This window comes from Drosophila obscura, unplaced genomic scaffold (assembly GCF_018151105.1).
Source record: "Drosophila obscura isolate BZ-5 IFL unplaced genomic scaffold, ASM1815110v1 contig_1, whole genome shotgun sequence".
Taxonomy (NCBI): Eukaryota; Metazoa; Arthropoda; class Insecta; order Diptera; family Drosophilidae; genus Drosophila; species Drosophila obscura.
This window is the reverse complement of record NW_024542679.1, coordinates 7,364,521-7,389,762: the sequence shown is the minus strand read 5'-3', so window position 1 is coordinate 7,389,762 and position 25,242 is coordinate 7,364,521. Positions and strand designations below refer to the sequence as shown.

Here is a 25,242-nt window from a genome sequence, read left to right as displayed (position 1 = left end):
TAGTTATATAAATTATACATTTTATTTATATGTACTCTAAGACTTACTTAAAATGAAATTTACATGAAATGTTAACATAAAAAATGCGATCGTTCCTTCCTTCCTTTCTAATAACATAAAGAATACATCAAATCGAACATCGATTCAAACTCAAATGTTCTCTCTTCTCTCTAGGGCATAAGCATAACATCTGAACAAGAGAGAGGCACACACACTACACACAATAATAATCTTGATATGGGGGACTGGGCCGCTTCAGACCCACAGCACAGCAGCTGCATCCTCATTCGACAGGGTAGAGAAGCGCTGATAGCGACCGGCATTCCTGTACGTCGTCTTCGAGGGCTGCGTTGTTGTATTGGTCTGCTGGGTATTCTGAATCTGATTCTGATTTAGAGTCGTAGTCTGCTGGAGGGGAAGCCCCAGGACATTCAGGGACCCCGACTTGAGCGTCGAATTGCGGCTGTCTGTTGTGGAGACAGAGAGACGCCTCTGATGATCGATTCCTCCGCCTCCAATCAGAGTGGAGCTCAGGGGCAGGCCCACGTCGTGAAATGAGCTGATCGAACTGAAGCCACTCTCATCCTCTGTGCTGCTCGATCCTCCTCCATTGGCGGTGGGCTGTGGTTTCTTGTTGTTGTGGCTGATGGCTGTTTCTGTGGCTGCGGTGCTGCTGGCGGTTGTGGTCAAGTTGTTGTTGTTGTTGCTGTTGTTCGTGTTGCTGTTGTTGTTGTTGGTATCCTCATCCGTTTCGATCTTCGAAGAGGTGGAGGAGGCCGTCGAGGAGATGGTGGAATGCACAGAACTATCGGTGGAGCTGCGCAGCGAGAGGCGCGAGTCTCGCATGGTATTGGCCCGCAGAAAGAGCATCTCCGCATGCGATTTACCAGCTGTTGCGGCCGAGTGGGTGGGCGAGGACACATCCATGGTGGCATTCATGATGCTCGTGGAGTTGTGCCGCGAGGGCGTCTGGAGGAGCGTCATCACGGAGCTGGTCTTCGCTTTGCACAGGCGATGGAGATGCGGCATGTGGCTTCCGTTCCCAGAGGCCAGCGAGTGACGCGGCTGCGTGAGATCCGGCTGCTGCTCGGAAGTGTGCAGCAGATTTCTGATGGTGCGTGCCAGGCGGAAGGCCTCCTGGTTCAGCTTCTCCTCGGCGACCTCTGGGGCGGACAGGCGGGCCTTGCAGACTCCAGTTTTCTTAGGAGAGCGTCGCCTGATCCAGAGAGAGAGAGATTTTAATGGATTGAACCCTCTTTTGCATCTCTAAATCAGTTCCACTTACCATGTGAAATCCTTGAAGGCATTGTAGCTGCCGGCTGGAGCAATCGGCTCGTAGTTGTGCTCCTCGTTCATCGCATGCATCGATTTGTTGAGCATAAGATTGGTGCTGCTTCTGGCACGCAGATACGAGGCGGATACGGCATCCTCATCGTGGAGGAGCAGCGGATCCCGCTGGTCACTCTGAAGCGAGGAGCCAATTGAGCCAATGGAGCCGTGTCCCAATCCGTGCACATGGTGCAGACTCTTGGAGCGAGCGATTTGCTCCCCGTTTCGATGGGCTTGCTGCAGATGCAGCTGCTGCTGGTAGCGCTCGAAGAAACGTGCCACTTCCTCCATGACAGCGCGGTACATCTCACAATTGGTTTCGGTCTGCGAAAAGGAAAGGAAGGAAAGGAAAAGATCTCTTGAGGATCATCCTGGACAGGATCATATGGTTTGGAGGTTATAGAAATGGATCGGGAGGAGATGAAAAATGATAGAGGAAAGCTATGAAAGAAGAAGGAAGGAGAAGGATTGCGCTATATGGTTGCCTGTATGGATGGACTTTTCTGGCTACTCTCATCATCAGATTCTGCTGCGTTCTCTGGATCATATCGTTCTCTGCCTTTGATGCCTATCAAGATCTCTTTCAGCTTCTGAAACTCCATGGACCTCGTCCCACTGTGCACTGTGGGGTCACTGGTCACTGCTTTGACACTCTTCCAAATGCATTTGAAACGAACGATCGACGACGATCATCGACAATGACTTTAATTTGTTATTTATGTTAATTGTTTGCATGATTTTTCTATGGCCCCAGCAGCCGGCAAAGCCGCATCATCAGCCTATAAAAACTTTCACTTGATTTGTTATCGCTCTCCATTCTGCTCCGGCTGCTCTTTCTCCACTCCACCACGCCTTTCTTTCTGCATATGCCCGCCCCACTCTTTGTGTTTGGGTCTGTGGGCCAGCAGCAGCATCGTTTTCCGTTCCGAAGGAATGTCGTCTCATCATTTGATCAACTTCTTTGTGCTTTGAGCCAAATGTGAGTCTAATTTTCAAATGCAATTCGTATCGCCGTTTGCCAAATTGGCAGAGACCTCAAATAGGCGTTAAGATTGCCATCCCATCCATTCATCCACCTGGCACACGGTCACCGCCAAAAACCATTTGAAAATTGGCCAAAACCAAATAAAGAGTGGGGCTTCGTGGTGGCTTTCGGTGGAGCTTCATGACTTCACACGATGCCAAAAATGTTGCTGGTCTCTGGCCACTGATTATGTAAGTGGCTGCGCCGCTGCCACAGCCACAGACAGTCGCTGCTGCCACAGCCACAGCCAATGCCTCCGCTGCATTTGTTGCACTGCAGTTTAGAAATTGTTGCTAATTTTTCCATTGGACGTTTTCCGTTTGCAGAGTTTTCCTCGATGCGTGTCAGCCAGAGCTTTTGCAGTTGTTTTTCTTTATTTGCCTTTAGTTTTTCTTTGCGGATTACGAATTTTTTCGTGGGGGTTTCGTTTCGTGTATGTCTGAGATTTATATGAAAATTATGTGTGGAAATTCGTTGGCTCTTTACGAGTGATTTCGATTTTGTTATGGTTTTTTTTTTTATGGCTTAATTTCATTCGAAAAATGCACACTCCAAATACGAATTTGGCACCTCCGAGTGCTGCTTCTTTTCGCTCATCGAACAATTGGAGCTGCGATAAAAGATACAACATCTACTAGAAGAAGCTCTCCGATTGGGGGATTGGGTTTACGCTCTGTCTGGCAGTAGCAGCCCCTCCCATTCGAACGCACTTCCTGGCTGTGTGGCTGTGTGGCACCACTTGCCGCATTAGGCCATTCATTTAGGAGGCATTTAGGTGGCCAAAACCAGCTCTGGCTATGGCTCTGGTTCCTTGGCTTCCTTTCGCTCGGCATAAATTACATTCGAATTTGTTTTCCTATCCACCCATCGACTGTGCATCAATCAATCAATCAATCAATCAATCAATCTGGAGTCCACCCACGGCAGGCAGCCTCAAGTAGTTTTCCTTCTCTCTAACCCACTTTTCGATCATCAAGAAACTGACCAAAGTATAGAAAATATACATCATATTTTCATATCCATATTTTCCTTCTGTGTTCTTGTTTTTGTTTCGTTTTGCTTTCTGCAATTTTCCATCGGCTTTCCATCTACCAAGAGGCGTCCACCTTCAATCATTGAAGGCTGTGGCATGGGGCACGGGCCTCTTGTGGCTGTGGGGCTCATTTAAAGCGCATTAAATCGAAACGAAAGCGTAAATATTTTCGCTCTTGTATCTTTGTATCTCTTATGTCTTTTGTATCTTTGTATCTGGACATCCGTTGGCGTTCATATGCGTTTGCATAGAACCGCTTCGAATGCGGGGAATTGAAAGTGTTGCACGCTGAACGTGTTTCACGTTGAAGGTCATCCATCCATCGGTGGGGTCTCTCCAGTTCAGAGAGCGGTAAAATGAGACCGGAGAGCGAGCGGCTTTAAGCCTCGAAAAAGTGGGTTAGAAAAGCACAGCAATGGGGGAAAAACTTTGAAAAGTCGATGCCCGTGGAAATGATGAACGCAGTGAAAAGTGATCTTTCTTCTTGAAAGGTGACTATTCTGTTTTCTGTTACCCCAATTAGGGGCCACCGATGGGGCTTTGTTGGCTCAAATCAGAGATTGGGGTCATGGCTTCCTCCAATCAGTTTCACTTCACTTATAATATATTAGAAGTCCAATTAATGATCTGCACAGCAAAACAGTTTGTTGGGAGAGTACATGTATTCCTCCAAATACTTTATAAAACTTTAATTTTCGTACAATTCGTAGATGCATTTCCAGCCTTGAATACTATTTAGCTTTCATCTTAGAATTTTTCCTATACTCGACAGTACTCGTATATCTGCATTAAATTTCAATGGGATCTATGAATAGAATATTCGCCTTTTTAATTTCTTAATGCCCGAGTTTATATCTAATCGACTTTCATTCAAAAACTCAATAGAACTGTACAAATGTTCGACATTTTATGTCTGAGAATAGTTCCATTGAATTCTACTATAATTCAAACCCATACATACACATGTATGTATATACAGAAGTATGTATTTAATGATCTTTGAATTCCTTATACTTATAATTCCATAATTATGTACCATAGATCCCATTTCCCATCATTTGTGCGCTCTTCACAGCTGATGAAATAAATTGGATTTCAATCATAGAGCAATTCCCTTCGAATCGCCATTCCATGGATTGTTCTTTGGATTCTTTCACAAACGTATTATTATTGAGTAGTCACAAAATAATGATATTAATCGAAGGAGCTTCCTCCTACCATAGTGCACATTTCTTGAATTTTCTGAAACCCCAGCAGCAGGGGAGGATCCATTAACAAACCTTTGTTTTGGTTTTATCTCTTTTACTTTTTTAAGGAAGTATACAATTAATGCAGCAGCAGCTGCTGCTGTTGTTTCTGTAGAGGAAATGGCCAGAAAAGACAATGAAATGATGACCATGGATGACCAGAACAAAGCATAAAGCAATCTAGAAGATGTGGCAGAGGATGGTGTGATGGGATGGCTGGAGGCCACACCGCGAGAGAGTCGTCTATAATTAGGCAGCGGCCAAAGTCGGAATGTTACCGGGGATGTAGATGCCCTAACAGACGGAAGAATATAATAGAAGTAGAAACAGGAGCAGGGGAACAGCAGAGGGGCACAGCAGATAGAATGGAAAGGAAATGCCATAACAAGCCACGATAGACTGCTTAACCGGAATAGGAATCATTCCACACACACACATCTCATGCCACATATTTCCATTTTCATTCCATTCCACTTGTAAATTAAGCGTGAGAACTATTTAAATAAAAAAGATATAGCAATGACAGCGAGAGGGTAGGGGGGGTAAAACAGGTTGATCCATGGAGAACAGTAGTCCGCCGCATGTAGGCGCATGGAGGAGGTTGCTGGTAGATATAGGGTGTGTGTGGGGTGTGGGGCATGCCAAATGCAAGAGATACGAGAGAGGTAACTACAAGTCACGTTCGTGTCTCAAGTCTTTTGTTATTGTTATTTCTTTGGGCCCAGAAATCGAATGGCCCCTCGAATGGCACTCATTCTGTTCATTCAGGCACTCACCTGTTTCAATTGCCAATGCAACGTATCCACCTGATTCTGCAATATGACAGCCTCGACATTTAGTGGATGCTGTTGTTGCTGTTGTTGCATTGGCTGCTGCTGCTGCTGTGTTTGCAAGTCATAGTGGTTGTGGTAGCTCTGGCTTTGGTGGCTGTGGCAGCTGGGTGCGGCAGCTCTCACCGTCATGATGTTACTGGTGCTGCTGGAATCCTGCAAATGTTGTCACAAATAAATACATATAATATTTATATGGCCATCGGCGTTCAATAATGCATAAGAAATGCGCGTTAAATTAGTTTTTAAAAAATTATAAAAGAAAAAAAAGAAACAAATACAAGTAATGTGAAAAATGTTGTCCAAGTGTTGGACAACAACTTGGTGGAGGTCCAGTGGTGGCACCACATTTTTCAACGCTTTTCCATGCAGCAGGAATGTTTCACCAAAAGCGGAAAGCAACTTCAGCCACACAACACATCATATTACCCCCCCACAAACCCCACAAAAGTTGTACAATTAATTAGAGAAAATTATTTTTACAATTCCCCTGTGTGAGACCCCACCAACTCCTCGCTATCCCTAGCCCACTCTTTTCTCCCCCTCTCTTGTTGCTTTATTAAATTTGTATTTCTTTATTTTTTCATAGTTATCCGCTTTAGTTTTCGCTTTACTTTTTGTACATAAAATAAATAAATTTCTGGTATACTTCACATTTTCCACATATGCTGCAGAGAGGGTGATGGTGTGAGAGGTGAGGAACAGGGAGGAGAAGAACTCGTTTACGTCCATGTCTCATGTCCATATTTTCATATAACTTGGCTTTTATTTTCGTATAGTCGTAGCTTTTAGTGTCCGACCGACCCGTTGCGGTTTACTTTTTCTTTTATAACATCATTTTTTCAAAAGACTTTGACCCACAGCTCGAAAAATCTCACCAAAAAAGGGGAAAACAGAGGAGGAAAAAGTGCCCCAGGTGTAAATATCTTCAGGATAAAGACATGTAAGATACCCTAGGCTGCAAGCCTAGGCTAGACACCCTAAGATTAGTACTCTACGATACCTTAGAGTGAAATACTAAAAATTAAAATAAAAATTCGAATTTTAACTTATTTACAGCGGAAAAATCTGCTTACAAATCAAGTTCAGAGTACCCACCCCTAATCTAATCATCTCTCTTTCTAATGAGAAAAAGCATTAACTTGAGCTTCACTTAGTAGTAATCAATATACCCGAACACTCCTCTGCTTACAGGGTACAAATTAGTGTGGAAAATATTACCGAAGCATTTGGTTAAAAGAAGCAAAAACAAAAAAATGTAAACCGAAGCAAAAAACAATTACAACCCGAAAAACAATTCATATTTCGACCTCCATTACTCTTTTTTTTTTTCGGCCCACACTTTGCGCCATGATGTAACATCTCTCCTCTTACAATCTCTGTCTCTATCTCACTCTCTTAGCCTATTTTCCACGCCCACATCGCCCCTCCAGTGCTCCACAGTAGCCAAAAACAAAACAACAAAAAAGACAAATGACCGAATACAAAATTCTGAATTTTCATCAAATTTGATTTGAAATGTTGGTTTGGTTGTTTAATTTTGTTGTTGTTGTTGCAATTGTTTAATGTTTGCCGCACTGTAAAATTATCATTTGCGGTCTTAACAGCTGGCCATGCCCACTCCAAACTACTGCAGCGGTACCCCCGAGCCATGGTTTGTCTCTCCCTTTTATGGTGCAACCAAATTTGCGGTCATATTCCAATTTTACGCTTGTTAATTAATTTTATTTTCTTTAGGATTGGGTTGGTTTTTTTTTATTATTGGATTTGTTGGATTATACGAGTATAGAGAGACAACTATGTTAGCAACATTTAGCGTGGTATTATAGAGGGAGGCTGGAGGGAGCGATGCAGCTGGATAGGCCACTGCAGAAAGCGGTGGATGAAAGTATTTTCCCTCATCCAAATCCAAAATGCAATGGTGAAAATGGGATGGTTATTCATTATTTATTCGAAGATTTAATTAATTTAAAGATTAAGGGACATTTTCGGATAATAACAATAATAATAATGTCCACGAAAAAACTTGAATTCAAAATTGTTCACATTCTTCGCCCAAAGACTTTCTTTGCCTCTAACAAAGTAGATAGAAATTTCATGGTTTTCATTCACACTTCTTTCGTTCTTTCTTTAATATTCTCCTTAATCCATTCTCAAGTCAGAAAAAGGGCTGTCAGGTCGATTTCCCTTCATTCTCCGTCATAATTTTGCATATGAGAATATTCAAAGAGAGTCTGCTCCCTCTCCTTCTGCTCTATTCCCATAAAAAAAAAGAATGAACCAATTTACCAATTATCGTACAATTTTAATGCAATTTCTGTAAGTTTTAATTGGGGTGAAAACGGAAAACTGCAACGAAAATTAGTTCATCTTCCCAGACAAAAGATAACAAGGAGCATGGGCATGACTACTCCCTCTGGTCTCTGGCCTCTGCCATGCAATCAGAAATCCAATTCCCAAACAATCTTTTAAGGCATAGTTAGATGGAGATACATTCGTAGCACACACTCGTGCGGGTCTGAGTGTAATCTCCCACACATTCCCACATTCCCCCCCAACAAATTCTTGGCTCAAAACTAATTTGCATTCCCCCCATTCCACTGCTCTCCGTCTTTCAGTAGAGTAGGTGTAGTTCTGGTTCTCAGTCCTAAAACAAATCTAATTTAAATTCGCAGACAAACAAACGCTGAAGAGAGATGGTGAGAAAGATATAGAGAGGGGGGGAGAGAGAGGATAGATGCAGTACGACCTCATTTTAGCCAAGAATTTTGCTTTTGGCTTGGAAAAAACACGTCGTCTGCCTTTGAAGCAGCGTCTTCCAAGTCTTTCGACTGCCAACAAAATGAAATGTCAATTGAATTTGCATTTGCAGAAATACATATGTACATATGTATGTATGTACGAGTATGTGGGATCTAGAATCCAAAGAAAAGCTGCTGTCACACGCATATATAGAAAGGAATATCTACATTTATTTACTCGTACATTTCAACACATCTTCTGATTGATCGAAGAACATAGAATTTGCACAATATCTGAAAGGAAGGAAGTATCATAGATTAAGAGAATATCTTTGTATCTATGATAGCCCTTGATCTACCAAAATATTATTATTATTATTTATAATATATTATTTATTATATATTATTTATTATATATTATATATTATTTATTATATATTATTTATTATTATTATTTTAATTCCCTTCCAATATCTTTTGCGGCTTACTTCTCTCTCTCTCTTTTTAGATACAAAAAAACTCTAGCTACACTTTTGAAACTCACTGTAGGTCACCCAGAGTACACCCTTCCTTCCTACGCCTTCCTGCCGCCTTTCCTTCCTCATCAAATGAGGGCTATTTATATTTAAATGAAATAAAGCCACAAGATGCAGGAATCTGCATTTCAAATCAGCAGAAAACAGAGAAACAGAAACAGCAACAAACAGTTGCATGCTCCAGTAATTTCCAGCCAAAGACAGGCGTACGGGGGGGGCACCGGTTGCAGCGTATGCAACAAGTGTGCTTCAAAGGGTTTCCACATGTGGCAGAGAGCGGAGTGGGTGCCAGAGGGGTAGATGGCGGATTCCCAGGCCTCGGGCAACAGCAAAAACTTGGCTCTCGTCTCCCATTACCAATTCCACCCATACCCCACCCCACCCATCCAACCCATCCAGCAGCAACAGCCCGTATAGCCGTATCGAGGTATGTCGTTCTGTCCCTTGTTTGATATTTAAATTGTTTTGTGCGCTAGAACCAAACCGCCAGCGAGAGAGGCACTGCATCATCGTCGGGGGGGGGGTCAAATAGCATTTCATGCATCGCTGGGAAAATCCCCCGCATTCTCATTACAGATTTTCCACATATTTGTCCAACGATCAACATTTTACCCTCGTTCGATGTCCACAAAAATGAAGTTATTTCTGTTTGTCGATTGTTGCACCAGCAGGAAGTGAAAAAGACAATGAAGCAAGTACAACTATGGGAGGTGGAGGCAGCCAATTGAAGCCTGAATACTCGTACAATATCTGGCGAATATTTAAAGATTCAGTAGGTAAGGGATTTAAAAGAATTTTGTTTGATTTTTTTTTTTTTTGATATTAAGTTACTTTCAACCGTGATTAGTTGAAAGATTTATTTGGCCTCCATGTCTGAATTGTTTGATTTTCGATTAGGAAAATCTATTGGAATCTTAATCTTTCACTGCCCCAAGGAGTAAAACTAATTTCATGCCGAAATTCCAAAAATTATTCACACTTCCAAGAGCACCCAAAGTCTGCGACTAATTCGATTAAGGTCTTTTAGAGCAGTACTATATCCATTATATCCACTCTTTGGCCATCTTTTGTCCCCTCTTTTTGGCCACAAACTCCAAAGTTCAACTTGGTATTGTCTGCGCGGAATGGAGGCTTGGATTTTCAAGGCAAAGACAGAAAGAAAAGAAAATGAAGTGGGGAAAAAATGAGCTTGAAAATGTGTCTTATGCCATTTATAATGAGAGATGGAAACTGTAATGAAAAGAGTGCAGGGGAGAGAGGGCAGCGTTTCATTCATTCATTCATTCAGTGTACAAATTGCATAGATTTGTTCAACAATTTGTGGCGCTTTGCTGTTGCTGCTGTGGCTGCTGCATTTGTTATGCTCCACGTCTGGAAAGTACGAGTACTTCGTAGTGGCATTGGATTTCGCTCCATCATCACATCATCATCATCATCATCATCATCTGGGGCTGCGGGGCACCCTCCAGTGGGGGTGGCGCGGAGCGATGATAATTGTCATTTGGATAATGGTTAAATATCTGCAGATCTGCATTTGGCACGACTTTCTCACATGACAAAATCACCGTCCCCAAAAAGCAAAACAATGACAACATTTTCCGAATTTCTGGTTTGTTTTTCACGCTGCCCAGAAGATCGGATGCCTGATTGCTGTTTATTATTATGGCTTATGGCTTATGGCTGATGGCGATGGCTTATAGCTTTGTGGCCGATGGCCTTTGGCCAAGGAATCACCTCCGTTTCGTACTGTTCCGTCTTTCTGCATCTTTTTTTATCCCCCCTCAGTAGCACGGAAATTGGGTTAATTTCCACACACAACAAAACTTTATTTCGGATTTCCTCTCTCACTCTCTCTCTCTCATCTCGGGTAAAACATTTGAATGTTGCGTGTCGTTTGTGACGCTTCTTACGTTTTTGTCGCTGTTTGCTTCGTGTTCCGTCAACTGGAACTGTTTTCGATATAAAAAAGCAAAAGCCACGCCATTAAATTGTTGCCAATGATTGAAGTTGAAGACGGGGGATGGATGGAAGATGGCGGAGACGTGGACGGATATCTGTCAACATATTTGACCTTCAAGGGGCAGCGGTTGGGCGACTGATTACCCGGCAACATGTCACAGAGGCGGAATACCACGATTCCAGCCCTATACAATCCCCTCCCAATCTCCACCACATGCACCTCCTACCTCACCCATGAACACCCCCCGTCCCCATCACATTGCGACGGCAATTGCAACCGACAGTGGAACCACAACCGACGCGACGGCAATCGACTACAGAAGAGGCGACCTGTGGCTGTTGTTTAGTTTATTGTGTAAACTAATTTTCGGTTTAAGCCATTCCAGGGGTGGAACTGAAGAGACAGGGAGACGGAGAAGGGGGGACAAGAGGAGATAGAGTAGTGTATGAAGTGGTCTAATGGGGAGGGGAGGGCCTTCGGGTTAAATAAATTCCAAATGGGCCTCTAATGGGGCCAGAACGTGGCCCTTTAGGCCCTCATTGTTACACTTCCTCATTGTCTGTTGTGTCTGTTGTCTTTGGCACTACCCACCACTACGCCCCTTTTACCTGTGTGTATGTGTGCTGCCACGCCCTCCATTGTTTGAGGTGCGCCTTTACGCACAATATATTTCAATTGTTTGATCGTTGGAGCCATTTGACCCCCTTGGGGTGGGCATGAACAACAAATTGAAATTTCAGTTAAAGGGAAAAACCATTTGATTCCGGGTTTGTTTAAGGATTTGGATATCTACTCAGATGAAGGAAAAGCACATTGTAATCTTTCTAAGATCTAAAATCTTTCATCAATATTTTTTGTATTTTTTACTTTTTTCTAAATTATTATACATCTTGATTTAAATTAAAAATATTTAAATTTTAATAATCCACCAAAAAATAATCCAAAATAATTTTTCATTTTGAATATTTTGTTGGATGGAGATCTGTTCTGATATCTTTAATCTACAGATACATTTTGTGTCGCTCTACATATTCAATGGGGGGATAGTGCCCCTCCCCTTTGGGGCACACAAAAGTATCTTACAGGAAACTTACAGCAGAATCTGCTACGCTCCCTGGGGCGGACACTTGAGAGTTTGTTTCTGTATCTTTCTACCAATTTCGCGAGACAAACAGACAGCGAGAGAATTTTTGCAATTCACGCAAATGGATTGGACCTACGCCTTCGATTCGATTAGATTAGAGCCGCTGAACGCTACAAAGTCCATTCCAATGATCGGAGCCCCAAGCCCAAAAACAGCAAATAGCAGTGGAAATTTCGCGCCGGCTTCGTGGATTAAATCCACAAATACTTTTTTGACCAAGATGTGGCTTTCAAGTGGCTATGGCCACAGAACTGCGCCATTCGAGATGCTGTTTTAATCTTGTTTTTTTTTGGCCACGAGAAATGGGAATGGGAACACGGCTGGGAATTCAATTTACATCACTTGATTGAGGCGTGAAAACGTTACAACGCTCAACGCTCAACGACCTGCAATTTGATCAACAGAGTTTCGGTTTTTGGCTACGTTCTCATCTAACCTGTGACCTCCTGTAGCTCCCCCCCTGCACAGCCTGGTAAAACCTGTAGTTTAAAGACCTTTTCTGTTTCCTCTTTAATATTATTCCCATAAGCCATTGGCCTTCGATGACCAGAGATACAACGAGTGAGAGGGGTGGGGAGGGGAGATGAGTGCAGTTGGGGATCCCCTCCTATCACAGAGAACGGAAATGCAAAGCGACAGAAAAACGAAAGGCGGAAAAGTGCGCAAAGAGCGGAACTGGAAAATTGTGAACGAACGAACGAACGGATGGATGGATGGATGGAACGATAGGGGGATAGGGCGGAACTCAAAACATACGTTCTGTCGCTCTACCTGTCGGGAAGAAGAAGAAGGAAGGGCAAACAGCGACAGTGGCAGCGACAGTGGCAGGGTAACTGCATTCTCTTCCTTATTGGAGTTCTCGTCTTTCCACTCTGTGCATTATTACGTAAGCGTCAAATATTGTATTATGGCCATAACACTTCGGGTTCCTGCATTTGCATGCGATATGCATATTTTATGGTCAAAGGAGCTTTTTTTTACACTTTAAATGCAATATTTAGACAGGGATTTAAATCTGTTTTTCGTGGTAGATTAAGATTTCCAGGAGCATTTTTAATGGGTGAAAATGATAGTGAAGGAACCGTGTTTTTGTTTTTATAATTGATCATCCTATTGAAAGCTATGTAATTATATTTTAAACTTTAAAATTCGCTCGTAATCTCAGCTTCCTTCCTCTGAAAACCCTTTTGACACTACTACGACAATTAACATAATCATTAATGTTAACGTCAACTCTGGTATCCTCTGCCTATTCCCTGTACTATACCCCTACAAATTCTGCTTTATTTTGTGAGTAGAATGGAGTACACGGCGGCGTCTGTTGTTCTGCTCACCAATTGAATAATTCACTCAGCGGCAAGCGGTAGAGAACTATTCACAGTTACATGCATAGGCATTTGCACGACCGTTCCCCATGTCCGCCTCCACACCCCACCACTCTATAGCAGCCTTCTCCCAAGTAAAGCCACTGCCGCCTGGTGGCACGTTCTTTTTAATTTTCTGATAACTACAAATAGGTTCGATGTTCGTCCATTCGACGTTCTCGACACTCGTGCTGCAGCAGTTATTTTACCGCTGCTCTGCTCTGCCAGGGCATAGCGTTTCACGGGGGTATGCTAGGGGGCACGGAGGCGTGGAGGACGCCCTCTGCATACCAGATGAGGCTGCTCAAACTCCACCATTGACGTTGCGGGCTTCAAGCCAAGATTTCAGACACGATTTTTTGTTGTCTTCGAATCAGTTCTTTTGTTTTTTTGGATACCCTTACGGAGGGGCAAGCGCCAGGATGTGGATCAAGTGTTGGCCAATGCAGAGAAGAGAGTATTTACGACAATATATGGAATTCATTATGATATCCTAGATGTTTCCGGCATGTAAAAACAAATGTCTGTACATATCCACAATGTTTTCCATCTTCTGTTTTTTATTGAATTAAATCAAAGACGAGTGGGCACAATCGAATCTGTGTAAAAGGTAGGGTATCATTTGCTTCAAGCTTTATTTTTTGTGCTTTTTTTTTGGCTTCGTTTCGGTTTGGGAATCATTTTATTTATGCTCTGCTTGTGGCTGCCTCATAATTCAGTTCGAGAGGGCGATGCGATGGGGCAACATCAATTTCGTGGCTGCCACAGGAGTTTCCCCCACCCCTCCAACGCACCTGAAAACTCAATTTAATTGGAGAGAAAACTTCTCTCTCGTTTTGCCCCTCTCTCTCTCCCACTTCCTCTTGCAGTGCAGCTTCCGAATGTCAAGGATTTCTATATGGCATTCCATTTCATTCCTTGCAATTGGTACGCCATTTGCTTCAAGGCCACACATAAAGAGGAGAGTCGGATGAAGGGGACTGGCAGACACACTTACACGCGCTCCACCAAATGTTTGCGATTTAGTTTTATTTCATATTTATTTGCATAATTTTCAAACATTTACGACTGAAAATTTCAGTTCACGTAGATCGGAGATGGAGACGCAGACGAAGAGTGAGAGAGGGAGACTTTTTTTTACCCATGATATATACAAACACGCGATCCGCTGGGGCCGATCTCAAGCAATTCCATGGCGTATTGTATATGGCTTTTCTGTGGTCTCTATTTCGGCCAGAATTGACTCATTTTGGGCAGAGTTTCAGTGGGGTTCAATGCACTGAATCGCAAATCAAATCAAAGTTCATTCGGAGACGGAAAAAGGTGAGAAAAGCGATTTAAACCAGACGAAAATCCCAACGAAGTGGAACAAATGGATCCTATGATATATTCGAGTATTGTAGTAGGAAGATGAATGCGTTTCGAATGGGGGTTTAATACATGGGAAGCCATTAAAATATTATTTCCTTTAGACGGGAGATAAAAATAATACGAGTGTGTGTGTAGGTCCCCATTTAAAAAATACTAAATTCCAAATTTATTAAAGTATGGTTAACGAATACAAGGAAAAAAAAACATCTCTCAAAGATCTCTCCGCTTAACCTCAAACCTTACCAAAATAAATCCAATTAAGTTTTTTGCTGACAAAAAAGCAAGCAGCAACAAGATCCAAATCTTAAGATCCGAAATTGCTTCTCTAATAGGATCTCTATCTAATTATCGCCAATCTCTACCGCTTTTCACCTCCGAAACACACACCTTTTATGTAAGACTCTTAAGACCCGACCCGAACCGAAGCACTCCCTTAATCGCCCCCCAAAAGACGCCTGATGACTGTCCAAAGAAAAATAAAAAAATAAAGCCAAGAAATATTATGCATACAAAAAAGCAGAAAAACAACAACAATAAATTACACAATAATTCTTTTTATGTGCCGTTTCGCTTGGATTTTCGCTTTTTTTGTTTTTTTGGTTTTTTTGCAGATTGCAAAATATTGTAAATATCTTTAAAGTGTTTTTCGTTAAGCGATTCCATTGGACAACTCCGTCCTCCTTCTCCCTCTTTACAACTATATCTATCTATCTATCCCTCTCTATCCGTGTCCAACTTTATAGCGCTGTCTGTTTCTCCGACTCTTTTTTTTATGCTTGAAAAATTGGGACAGCAATTTGCACGCCGCTCACTGCAGCAAGAGCCAGGGACGAGGGACGGGGCACGGAGCAAAACTGAAATATGTTTTTGATTCTAACGGAAGTTGTTGCTGCTGCCGCTGCCGCCGCTGCTGCTGCTGTTTGCTGGTGGCCCACTCGTTCGCTCGCTCTTGGCCAGCTTTTGGGGCTCACTGGGGCTGTCGCCTGATGACCCATTGGCTAATTGGCTAATTGCCTCTCCGTTTAATTGCCTCTTCACGCAGACATTCAAATGGGAATCCATAGCCCCCAGGGGCAGTAGGGGATAAGTCGGGAATTTGTTTGTTAATTATAATATTTTTCAATTTACTTTTAACGTGTGGAACGAATGCGGCTGCTGTGGCTGCCTCTGTGGCATGCGATGGCTCATTAGCACTTTAATTTTGGCCAATAGCAGAGCCACACGAGAATATTAATGAATGTTTCATTTTGGGGGTATTACAGGGACACCAGGAAGTACAGATGATTGCAGATAGTGGGGGAGGGAGCATTGTGCCAATTAGGGGATTTTGATGGAGAAAACAAGGAAAGGATTCCACAATTCCATTGCATATAGTGCCCTCTTCGTTGAGAGGATTCCTTCCTCAGCATTCACAAATATGGGTACATCTTAAATTCCGACTAAATACCACAATGTGCGTGCATCTGTATCACTAATTCTCTATATTTCATTCCCACATTCTAGAAACTTCTCTCGCTCTCGCGAGTGTCGTAGAACTATGAAATTTCCACGCAAGAATCCCAGTGAAAGTCTGCACTAGAAGAGCACTAGATACACGGATACACACTTGTTGTTTTGCAACTCAATTCATGAGATACTTTTCAGCAGCATCAGCAGCAGATACAGATACATTTAGAGTAGAAGCAGAAGCAGCAGAAGCTGCAATTAAAATATTGTGCACGGGGCAATGTGGCAGCTGATTTATGTGTGCCACAGAAAGGGACAGAGTTGCAAAAAACTAAATTTAAAGAGCTCTCTCTCTCTCCTTCCCTTTCTTTCGCACAGCTGCAAATGCAAATTGTGTGTAATTTATGTCGCAGCCGAAAACGGTACTCGTCGCAGAAGCATACCATAAATTCCATGCAGCAAAGTGGGGAAATACGAGCTATAAATGTACGAAATAACTACTCCGTTACGTGCCCCACACTCTGCCCAATCCCCATCCCCCTTGCTTCCCACCTTCTGCTGCTGCTGGAGCTGGCGAAATGTGATACGGAATGATTAATTTGATACGAGAATAGGGCCTAGAGCGGGGGGGGCTCGTACTCGTACTTCCAGCAGCAGCAGCATCCGCCGCCAAGTTTCGCTTATTAGTTTGTGCATCTCATAGATACAGCGCCCTGCTATGTGTAACTGTCTGTCTATGTATTTGGTGTTTGTGTCTCTCTCTCTCTGTTGCAGGCTCTAGTGACGACTAGTGCAACACGTTGCATGTCAATGGCCATAATTAAGCATGCGAAAACGAAGCAAATGAAAACAATGCGGGCAGGTCTCTCCATCTCTCCTTCTTCTCTTTATCTCTCCCACTCTCTGTCTGTTTTTCCTGTGCATTTTCCTTGGCTGCTCTGTTGGCCATTTTCATTAATGGTCTAGGTGGGGGGAGGGGGAAGGGGCTGGGGGCATGCCGCATGCATTGTGGGGCACACAACCTCCCCCCGTCGTCTATTCTGTTGCTGTTGCTGCTGCCTTATTGTTTTGCCTTTCGCATTGTTTTGGCCGTATTTTGATTTGAGCCACAGCATCCATCCCATCCAGCAGCCCCCCCTCTAGATATCCCGGGGCTATCATTATTTCAATGTTTCTTTCTGTCTTTCTCTTTCTATTGTTCTTCTAACCTTCTCTCTCCCTCTCCCTCTCTCTCTTTATCTTTAGTTTGTGTCATTTTGTGGCTGCAAAAACACGCCTATCTCTCTCTCGAGAGAGAGGGAGATTCTCCCTTCTCCTCTGTCATTTTTCATTCTCCCACTCAATGCCACTCCCTCATTCGTCCCTTCTGGCATCCACCCCATTGTCCCTTGACCTTTATAAGCTCTTCTGTTGACCCTAATTGTTGCCTGTTTTTCCGTTTTTCTGTTGCTCTTCTTCTTGCAAACTGAACGATTTTTAAGCCTTCAAAATTGGTTTTCGAGTATGCCATGCAAATAATGCGATCCCCTTGAAGCCAAAGCCCAGGATGAAAAACTTAAAGTGGGAATGAAAATTAAGCATTTCCGCTTTAATTTGTGTTTGTGTTCCTTTGCTGCCATTAAAGAAGTTCTTTAGAATAATTTTCACACGCTTCCACTCTGTTTCTTGGGGAGTCATCATCCAACACACAACTTGAGCTTTTCCCACCATCCATCTCTCTCTCTGTCTGTCTCCCTGGAAATCCCCCCTGCCTGTGGTATTTCCCTCTTTCAAATGCTTTTTGGCCTAAACGTTGTTAATTTCTGTAGTTGTTACGCTTCAGATCATCGTACGAATAAGCCCTGAGTAAAACCAGAGAGTGAAAAAAATCAACAGCAACACAAAATCAAATCCACATAAAATATAAATCATTTTTATAACGAAAAAGAAGTTATGTGAGCAAAACAAAATGAGTAAATTTCACCAAAAAGAAATGGGGAAAATTCACAATGAGAGAAAGAAAGAAGGAGAGGGAGAGCGCGAAGAGAAGAGAAGGGAAAGGCAGCATCGGGAAGGTAAACCTCTTACAGGGAATTCCTTCTTTTATTGCGTCTTCCAGCTTTTTGACATGTGTAATATGGGAGTGGGAGAATGAAACACAAAAGAAGACAACTGAAACGAAGATGAGGAGGAAGAGGTGTGATACCTTTTTAAAGGGTATCTTGTTTTTTTCACGAATTTTCCAACAAAGAGAACGAAGCCTATTTGACCCTATAGAGTCCATATTTTGTATTCATCAGATGAGTAGATCAGCTTCTCACATCCGCGCAACCTTCCAATGGAAAGCTTTAGTTGCGGAAAGGGTATCTCCTACTTCGACCCCTCTTCTTCCTTACATTGTTTTTTTGTTGTTGTTGTTGCTGCTGTCGAGTTTAGAATTTATTATTTCCGCCAGCTTGAAGCTTCGTAAACTCCCTTTTTATTTCGCTGTACAAAAAAAGTTGACAAGCGGCGGAAAGGTACAACAGAGAGAGAAAGAAAGAGACATAGAGACAGAGGCATGGGCAACAGGTACGCATGCGCAACGCTCAGCATTCGCTGTCGCCGTCGCTGCTTCTGCCGCTGGGGGTGGCCGCTGAAGGGGAACGCCGCGGACCAAACGCAGCGAAACGCGTTCACTGCGGCTTTTTGGGGGGCTCTTTTTTCTCTTTTTTTTTTTCTCTTCTCCTCCTCTTCCACTATTTTTTCCGACGATGTTTTACCTTAATTTCGGTTTACCTTATTGTTGTTGCTTTTTGGCTATTGTTTTAATGTTTTGTTGTTGTTTTTTGTTTTTGTTGTTGCTGCTATTCTGTTATCGGCTCAATTCCGCCTTTTTCGAAATTTGCTGCTCTGCTGAGCGTTTTGTTGTTGTTTTCTGCTTCTCCTTTTCGTTGTTATTGTTTTACACTTGATGAACGCACCCCCCACTACCCACCCCACCCAACCCGTACCAAGCATCATCCGAAAATGCACACAACGCACACAGAATGAGTGCAGAGGGAGCGGAGCAGTAGAGAACTTGTCTTCCGCTCCCTCTCTCTCTCTCTCTCTCCCCCACGGGCTTTTTTTATATAGAAAATGATTTTCATGGTCTGGCAGATTCACGCTTAAGCCCAGTTGTCCTTTTATTTCAGACAGCAGTGTAAAGTGTAAAGAATTCCGTAATTATTTCTACAGGTGTGCACAATATTCTGGTAGGCAGTGTTTTAGCTCTATCAATATGTGCACATTTTTTTGTTGACCACCAGTGTAGCAGGTATTCCTTTGCTGCCCCCTCGCACGTCTCGCCCACTTGTGTAATCATGTACACTCTATTTTGGACCCACAGTGTCACAGTGGCATGGACCATACACCGTCATTTGGGCAGAAGTCTATTCCACACCGAACCGCTACAGTAGCTGCCTGCCATTCGAAATTATTTTCCCTTCCATTTGCCATTTTTTTCTTTCAAATAAACAACAACAAATAGATTTGTTTTTTTTTTCCAGAAAATTTAAACAATTTAATTTTATAGCTTTTCCGTTAGTGAGAAGTGCGAAAAAAATTATAGAAAATCGTTGAAAAATTCGTATGAATACGGAATTTGTTGGTTTTCGATAAATTGTGTTTCAAATGAAAAGGAATTAAGTAAAAAATCTATGAAAATGCTGCTCCCCTACCTTCTCACCTCCGCCAGAGTTTCCACAATTTTCCAAAAACAGTTTGTAGCTCCTCTTAGCCACTGAGGCACTGGCCATCTGCATCAATCCATCAAAGGGGAACCAAACCACTTTGCTCAGCCTCCTACTCTCCCTGTCTTGGCCAAGAGGCATTTAAATGATGGCCTAAACGCAAATAAAAGTTGACCAAAACAGTGGAAACCCAAACTTGGGGGCTGGAGACCCCCACAGTCCTAACTCCAGTGGACCCAAAGTATATCAATGTGTCAATCAGAAAGAGAGAGAGAGAGAGAGAGAGAAACAGGGGGAAAGAGGGGGAGAAGAGAGCGAGAGACTGAGAGAGATGGTTAAGATGACCAAATATTATGGCCAAATAGTTTCCGGCTTGGGAAAATGCTGCCTAATGAGAGGCCCAGACGCCAGATGCCAGACGTTCGCTGAAAGACGATTTCACGATCAGGCCAAAATGCAAAATGCTCTGCAACGAGCAAGTCAGTCAATCAGTCAGCCACTCTGTCAGTCAGTCAATCAGTCGTTTCAGTCCATCATTCAAGTTGTTAGTCGCCGCTGATTTGAGTCTTGGCCAAGTAGAGAGCCAGAGCCAGAGCCAGCGCCACGAGACACACTGGAATGTGGCCAAAAACAAAAAATGATGCCACAGACCACAGACGCAGACACGACACGAAGCTCCTCTTAAAATATTTGAGAAATTACGGTTTTACGGTTATTCAATCGTTAAAAAATGTTTGACGAAGAAGAAAAAACGAACGAAATTATTTTATTATTATGATTACTTCTATTTATTTGGGATTTGATTCAATGCGAATGCACTTTTCACTCATTGCATCTTTTAGATAAGGACTTTAAGGGGTTTATATACATACATACATGTATGTACATATGTACATATGAATAATGTATGAATAAAACATTTACAAGCCACAAAAAAGTTAACCCATTTCTTGGCGCATTTATTTTTCTTTTAGCTTTAGCACCAGTTGGCTATAAATAAATATCACACTTTTCTCCCTCCCTCTCTCTCTTGCTCTTTTTGGGATTTATGTGTGGGAGCTGCTTTGCGAGGGGCAGGGGCCAGTGCAGAGGCAATCAACTCCATCCTCATGCGTTCTGGTGTGTGCCACAAGTGCGCAAAAATCAACAGAAAAATTCATTTTCCACACTCTCTTGCCTTTGGCATGCATTTCCTTGGGATCAGCACAACTAAGGGGTTCTCTTTCTGCTGTTGATATCCCTATGAATAAAGGGAAAAAAGTGTATACTCTTTCCTTATATGCTCAATCTTTATACTGTCTATCTATCTATCCTAAGCTAGTCCAAGCAATTCCATCTTCTGGCAGAGTATTTCGTGCCGCCGCTTTTCATCTTCAAAAATTTCCCTGATTTATGCAATATTTCGTTCGTTTTATTTTTTGATTTTTCGTAAAATTTTTGCGTAATGCAACCTGGGGGCAAAGTGGCGTCTGCACTTCTATGCCCCACTCTCAGTGTAACCCCCCTCCCCCCTCTGGACTCATCATCGCATTGACGATTGACGAGCAGATGGAATGAATGGACGGGAGAGTGCCTCTCCCTGCAGAGTCCATCCATATATTGTAGAAATTATGGCTGCGATGATGCCACAGCCAGGGGATTTCTAACAAAGTGTTTTTCATCTGAGAAAAATTCCTTCCCTGAATATATACAGATTTCTGTGGGTGAATAAAAATTTGCATCAAGTGTGATATGTGAAGTAAAAAGGCATTGCAAGAAAAGTTTTCCTTTATTTAGAAAAGAAAATAGATCTAGAATCTCATTTTATCATTCACTTTGGTAGCGTTCCACCTTATTATTCTGTAAAATTACCCTTCAATTAGCCCTAAGAGACGTCCATTAGGCGGAAAGACAGATAAATGGCTAATACAAGTACTCCCCAAAGTGGCTCGGTCATGGTCTTATAATTCCCTTAAATGAAGACATTTCTGTGTACCATTTTGGTTGATATGACAATCTTCAGGGTAAATGGAGTCACCAAATGACAGCAAAACATGATTATATAATAGTGGGGAGGGAGGGAGGGAGGTAGGTAGAGGCAAGGAAAGGCCCAAGACCCAAGGCTAAGATACCTACAAAACACAAAAGGAAGCCAGAGATGAGGAGCACCTGTTTGAAGTTCAATCGATTCCCATCGAATCGGTTAAGCCAACGATTACTGCATGGCATCCAGAGAGATATTGGGCAATCGCTTGCCCCCCTACCAACGCGAGCGTAAGGTCATCGTAATTTGACTTCTATTCACGCCTGCATCATGCCACAACTAGAGGCAGCGGTTGCAACAGCTGTCAACACGCTACGCGAACTTCGAATGCGGTTTGCTGTTGTTTTCCTTTGGTTTTCCATACCACAATTGAAAGTGAAAAGCCAATGCAATGAACTCTCTTCCCTGGGAGGATGGTGCATGCAACACGACTCCTACACCCCCAGAGGTAGCCTGCCACACAACAAGCTGCAACAGCCGCCACGAGGGGAAAGCTTCCACAAGCAGCAGCTGCGTTAGAAAAATTCAAATTATGCGACAACAGAGCCAGTGCGGGAGCCAGAGCGGGAGGCAGCAGCAGAGGCAGAGACCATTCAAGTGTGGCCAAGAGGCCACCACGAGCAACAGGCAACCGGCAACAAAACATCGAACAAGCGACAATATCAAGTGACAATCATAAAGAAAAATAAAGAAAATAAAAATAATAATAAACTGCTGCTGCTGCTGCTGGCTGCTACTTTTTCTCATTACGTTTTATCTGCGTCTATTAAAGCCGCAAAATCTTGGCGACATTTCGTAATGAGGCTTTGCAACTGGGTGGAACGGGAGAGGCAAGGAGGGGCAAGCCATTCGGCTGGGTATCCAATTGCCATCCAGAGCTTTTGCATTTGGCCGCAAGACAAAAGGCTATAAACTTGTTGATTGTTTGATTGTCTTTTTTTTTTGTTGCCATGAAGAAAAGCCAATGAAATATGTAATTGGGAGGGTGCCCCCACTCCCTCCCTGCCTCTTTCCATAGTACGTCCCACCCCTTCCTGTTCCCCTCTTTTTCCTAGCAATTATTAAAACTATGGCCTGACCTTTGCACTCGCATTCGCTTTTTTGGTCCGCCTTAATGAATGTTATTGGGCCCAAAACGCACGAACACACACACACACACATATGTATGTTTATTCGTATATGGAGAAACAATTCTTTAGCTAATTACAGTTTAGGCCACATAATAGTTTCTGAGTAGACCTTGCAAGTTTTCTATAAACAACAAAAAGTTTTGATTGTTTATATTCGAGTTCGAAACAAATTGAATGTTTGTTTTCCTTTGACCTAGAGAAGACCAACCAGATAGAACAGATAGATTGAAGAGTTCCATTTAAGAGAGCTTTTTTCTTGTTCTCTCTTCGTTATTAATTATTCCACTCATTTGGCTATATGTTGTCATCACTGACGGCAACTTTCAATTTAAATCAACTTTTCAGGTCCACTTAATAACTGTTACATATTCCATATCTCCACCTCAAACATACATGTGTACATATCGCCCTCCCCTCTCCTTCTCGCCTAGCCAATGCCACTACTCACAACCCACACGCACACACACGCAACCAACACACTTTTTCGCACATAAATCAAGTGACCTTAAAAAAATGTGAAATGAAAAAATTTGTTGTCATGGAATGGTCACACCAAAAGGAGATATGTACTGGACAGGGGAGAGGAGGGGAGGGGTGATTGAGGAATGAAAGCACATAAAACTGATACCAACCTGCGACGACTCCGACGCCTGCGGCTGCTGCATTGGCCAGACATGATTGAGATTCCTCTGGGTCTGCATTGGAGCTGGCAGTGGAGAGAGCAGCAGCTGATTAGCGGCAGCGCTGCTGAAATGCATCAAGTTGTTGTTGTTGTTGTTGTGGCCAGACGTGTGACGTCGCGCTGGCAGAGCCGGAGGCGGCGTAGAACAACAGGATGATTCCAGTTCTCCCTCCCGCTCCACCGCTGCATCTATCGGCTGTTCCTTATTCTGCCTTTGCTTTTGCCTCTGCTGTTGTTGCTGCTGCTGCTGCTGCGTGACCTCGTTTGTCTGCGGTTTCTTGTTCTTGGACAATGCCAAGGCTGCGCTGCCACCGCCTGCACCACTGCCGGCGCCATTCAGCGAAAGCGAACGCGCAAAAGAACTTTTGAAATAGCGGCACGGCATCTGGAAATCAAAATCTGGCGGAGATGGTGACGCCACCTGCGATTGTGCTGCCTGCTGCATGGCTCAAACTGTAGTTTTCTTTTGGTTATTTACTTATTTCTCGAAGGAATTTCTAATCCTTCCTTTGCTTTTGCCGCACTTATTTCTCTATTTTCCTTCTCTTCCTGCCTTTGGTTGCTGTTCAAACTGGCATTGTTGATGTTTTTCTCATTCCCCTTTGCTGCTTTTTTTCACGCACTTCCAGCACACACACACACACACTTGCACAACACTGTATCAGTTTTTGACACTCTGTACTAATTCTTCCAATTAAAATTTAATGTAAATCAATTTCAATCACAATCAAACAATTATAATATTTTAAATTCTCCAAACCCGGCGCGCAACTTATTCTCGACGTTTTTACGCACGTCCGATCATGTTCCCGGAAAAGTTACAACAAAAAACAAAAGCTTGCAAACTTTGCAAATTGTGCTTCTCTGTTTTAGCCTGCTATCCATACCTTACCAAAGAGCGTTTTTACGCTCACCGACTCATTTTTTCGTTTAAAGTATGAGCTTCTAACAGCCCTGTTAACTGCTAACAGCTGCGCAGTAAGCTTTGCTGTTGTCTGTACAGTATGACCATTTTTTCGAAATGTTGCGGAATTTTACAAAATGTTGCGAAGCGCCACTGTGCCATTAACTACACAACACGTGACGCTCTACATTACACATGTGTGTATTTGACTTGATCACGCTTCTGTGTAGAATATCATGTAGGGAAATTTTGGGCGCACAATTAAAAAAAAAATATTTTATTTATTAACAAAAATTGAAGAATGAATGTGTAAATATTGGCTGTACACTACTGCTTTCGTTTTCCATTTATTTTCCAAAAGAAAGAGTATTCACACTTTGCTCAAGTGGCGAAAGAGAGACCAGGCCCGAGTCCCTTACAACAACAAAAATGTCATTTCTATTAGAACTAATATATCACTTGACTTATCTAAATTTGTTATTTGCCTCCACAGCGGAGGTGGTATTAGCGTTCATTCCCATTCCAGACCTCCCCACACTTGGGGCTCCACTCCGCAGTCAAGTAATCCCCAAAACTAATTCCCCCACTTTGTGCGGTATCTAAATGGGCGGACGACAGCTTGCCAATCAAGTTGATTTTGGGACCTGCGACTTTATCTGAGTAAGGTAATTCCTTTTTGACACCCACTGTACTTGGGATTTTCCGACTTTCCATTTCGCCTTGCCATAACACTGAAAATCCTTTTGCAACTTGACCCGACCGATACTCAAAATAGAACCATCCGAA

General features: G+C 42.8%; 1 protein-coding gene across 1 annotated transcript; it reads right to left on the bottom strand.

Annotated features, from left to right (window-relative positions):
- Positions 1-18: 18 nt before the first annotated feature.
- On the bottom strand, positions 19-24,385 carry LOC111072187 (AAC-rich mRNA clone AAC11 protein). Its single transcript, XM_022363885.2, has 4 exons — positions 23,503-24,385; positions 5,410-5,619; positions 1,286-1,653; positions 19-1,216 (listed from the first exon to the last, which is right to left on the bottom strand). The coding sequence occupies exons 1-4, from the start codon at positions 23,995-23,997 to the stop codon at positions 256-258; spliced, it is 2,034 nt and encodes a 677-aa protein (XP_022219577.2). The 5' UTR covers positions 23,998-24,385; the 3' UTR covers positions 19-255.
- Positions 24,386-25,242: the final 857 nt, after the last annotated feature.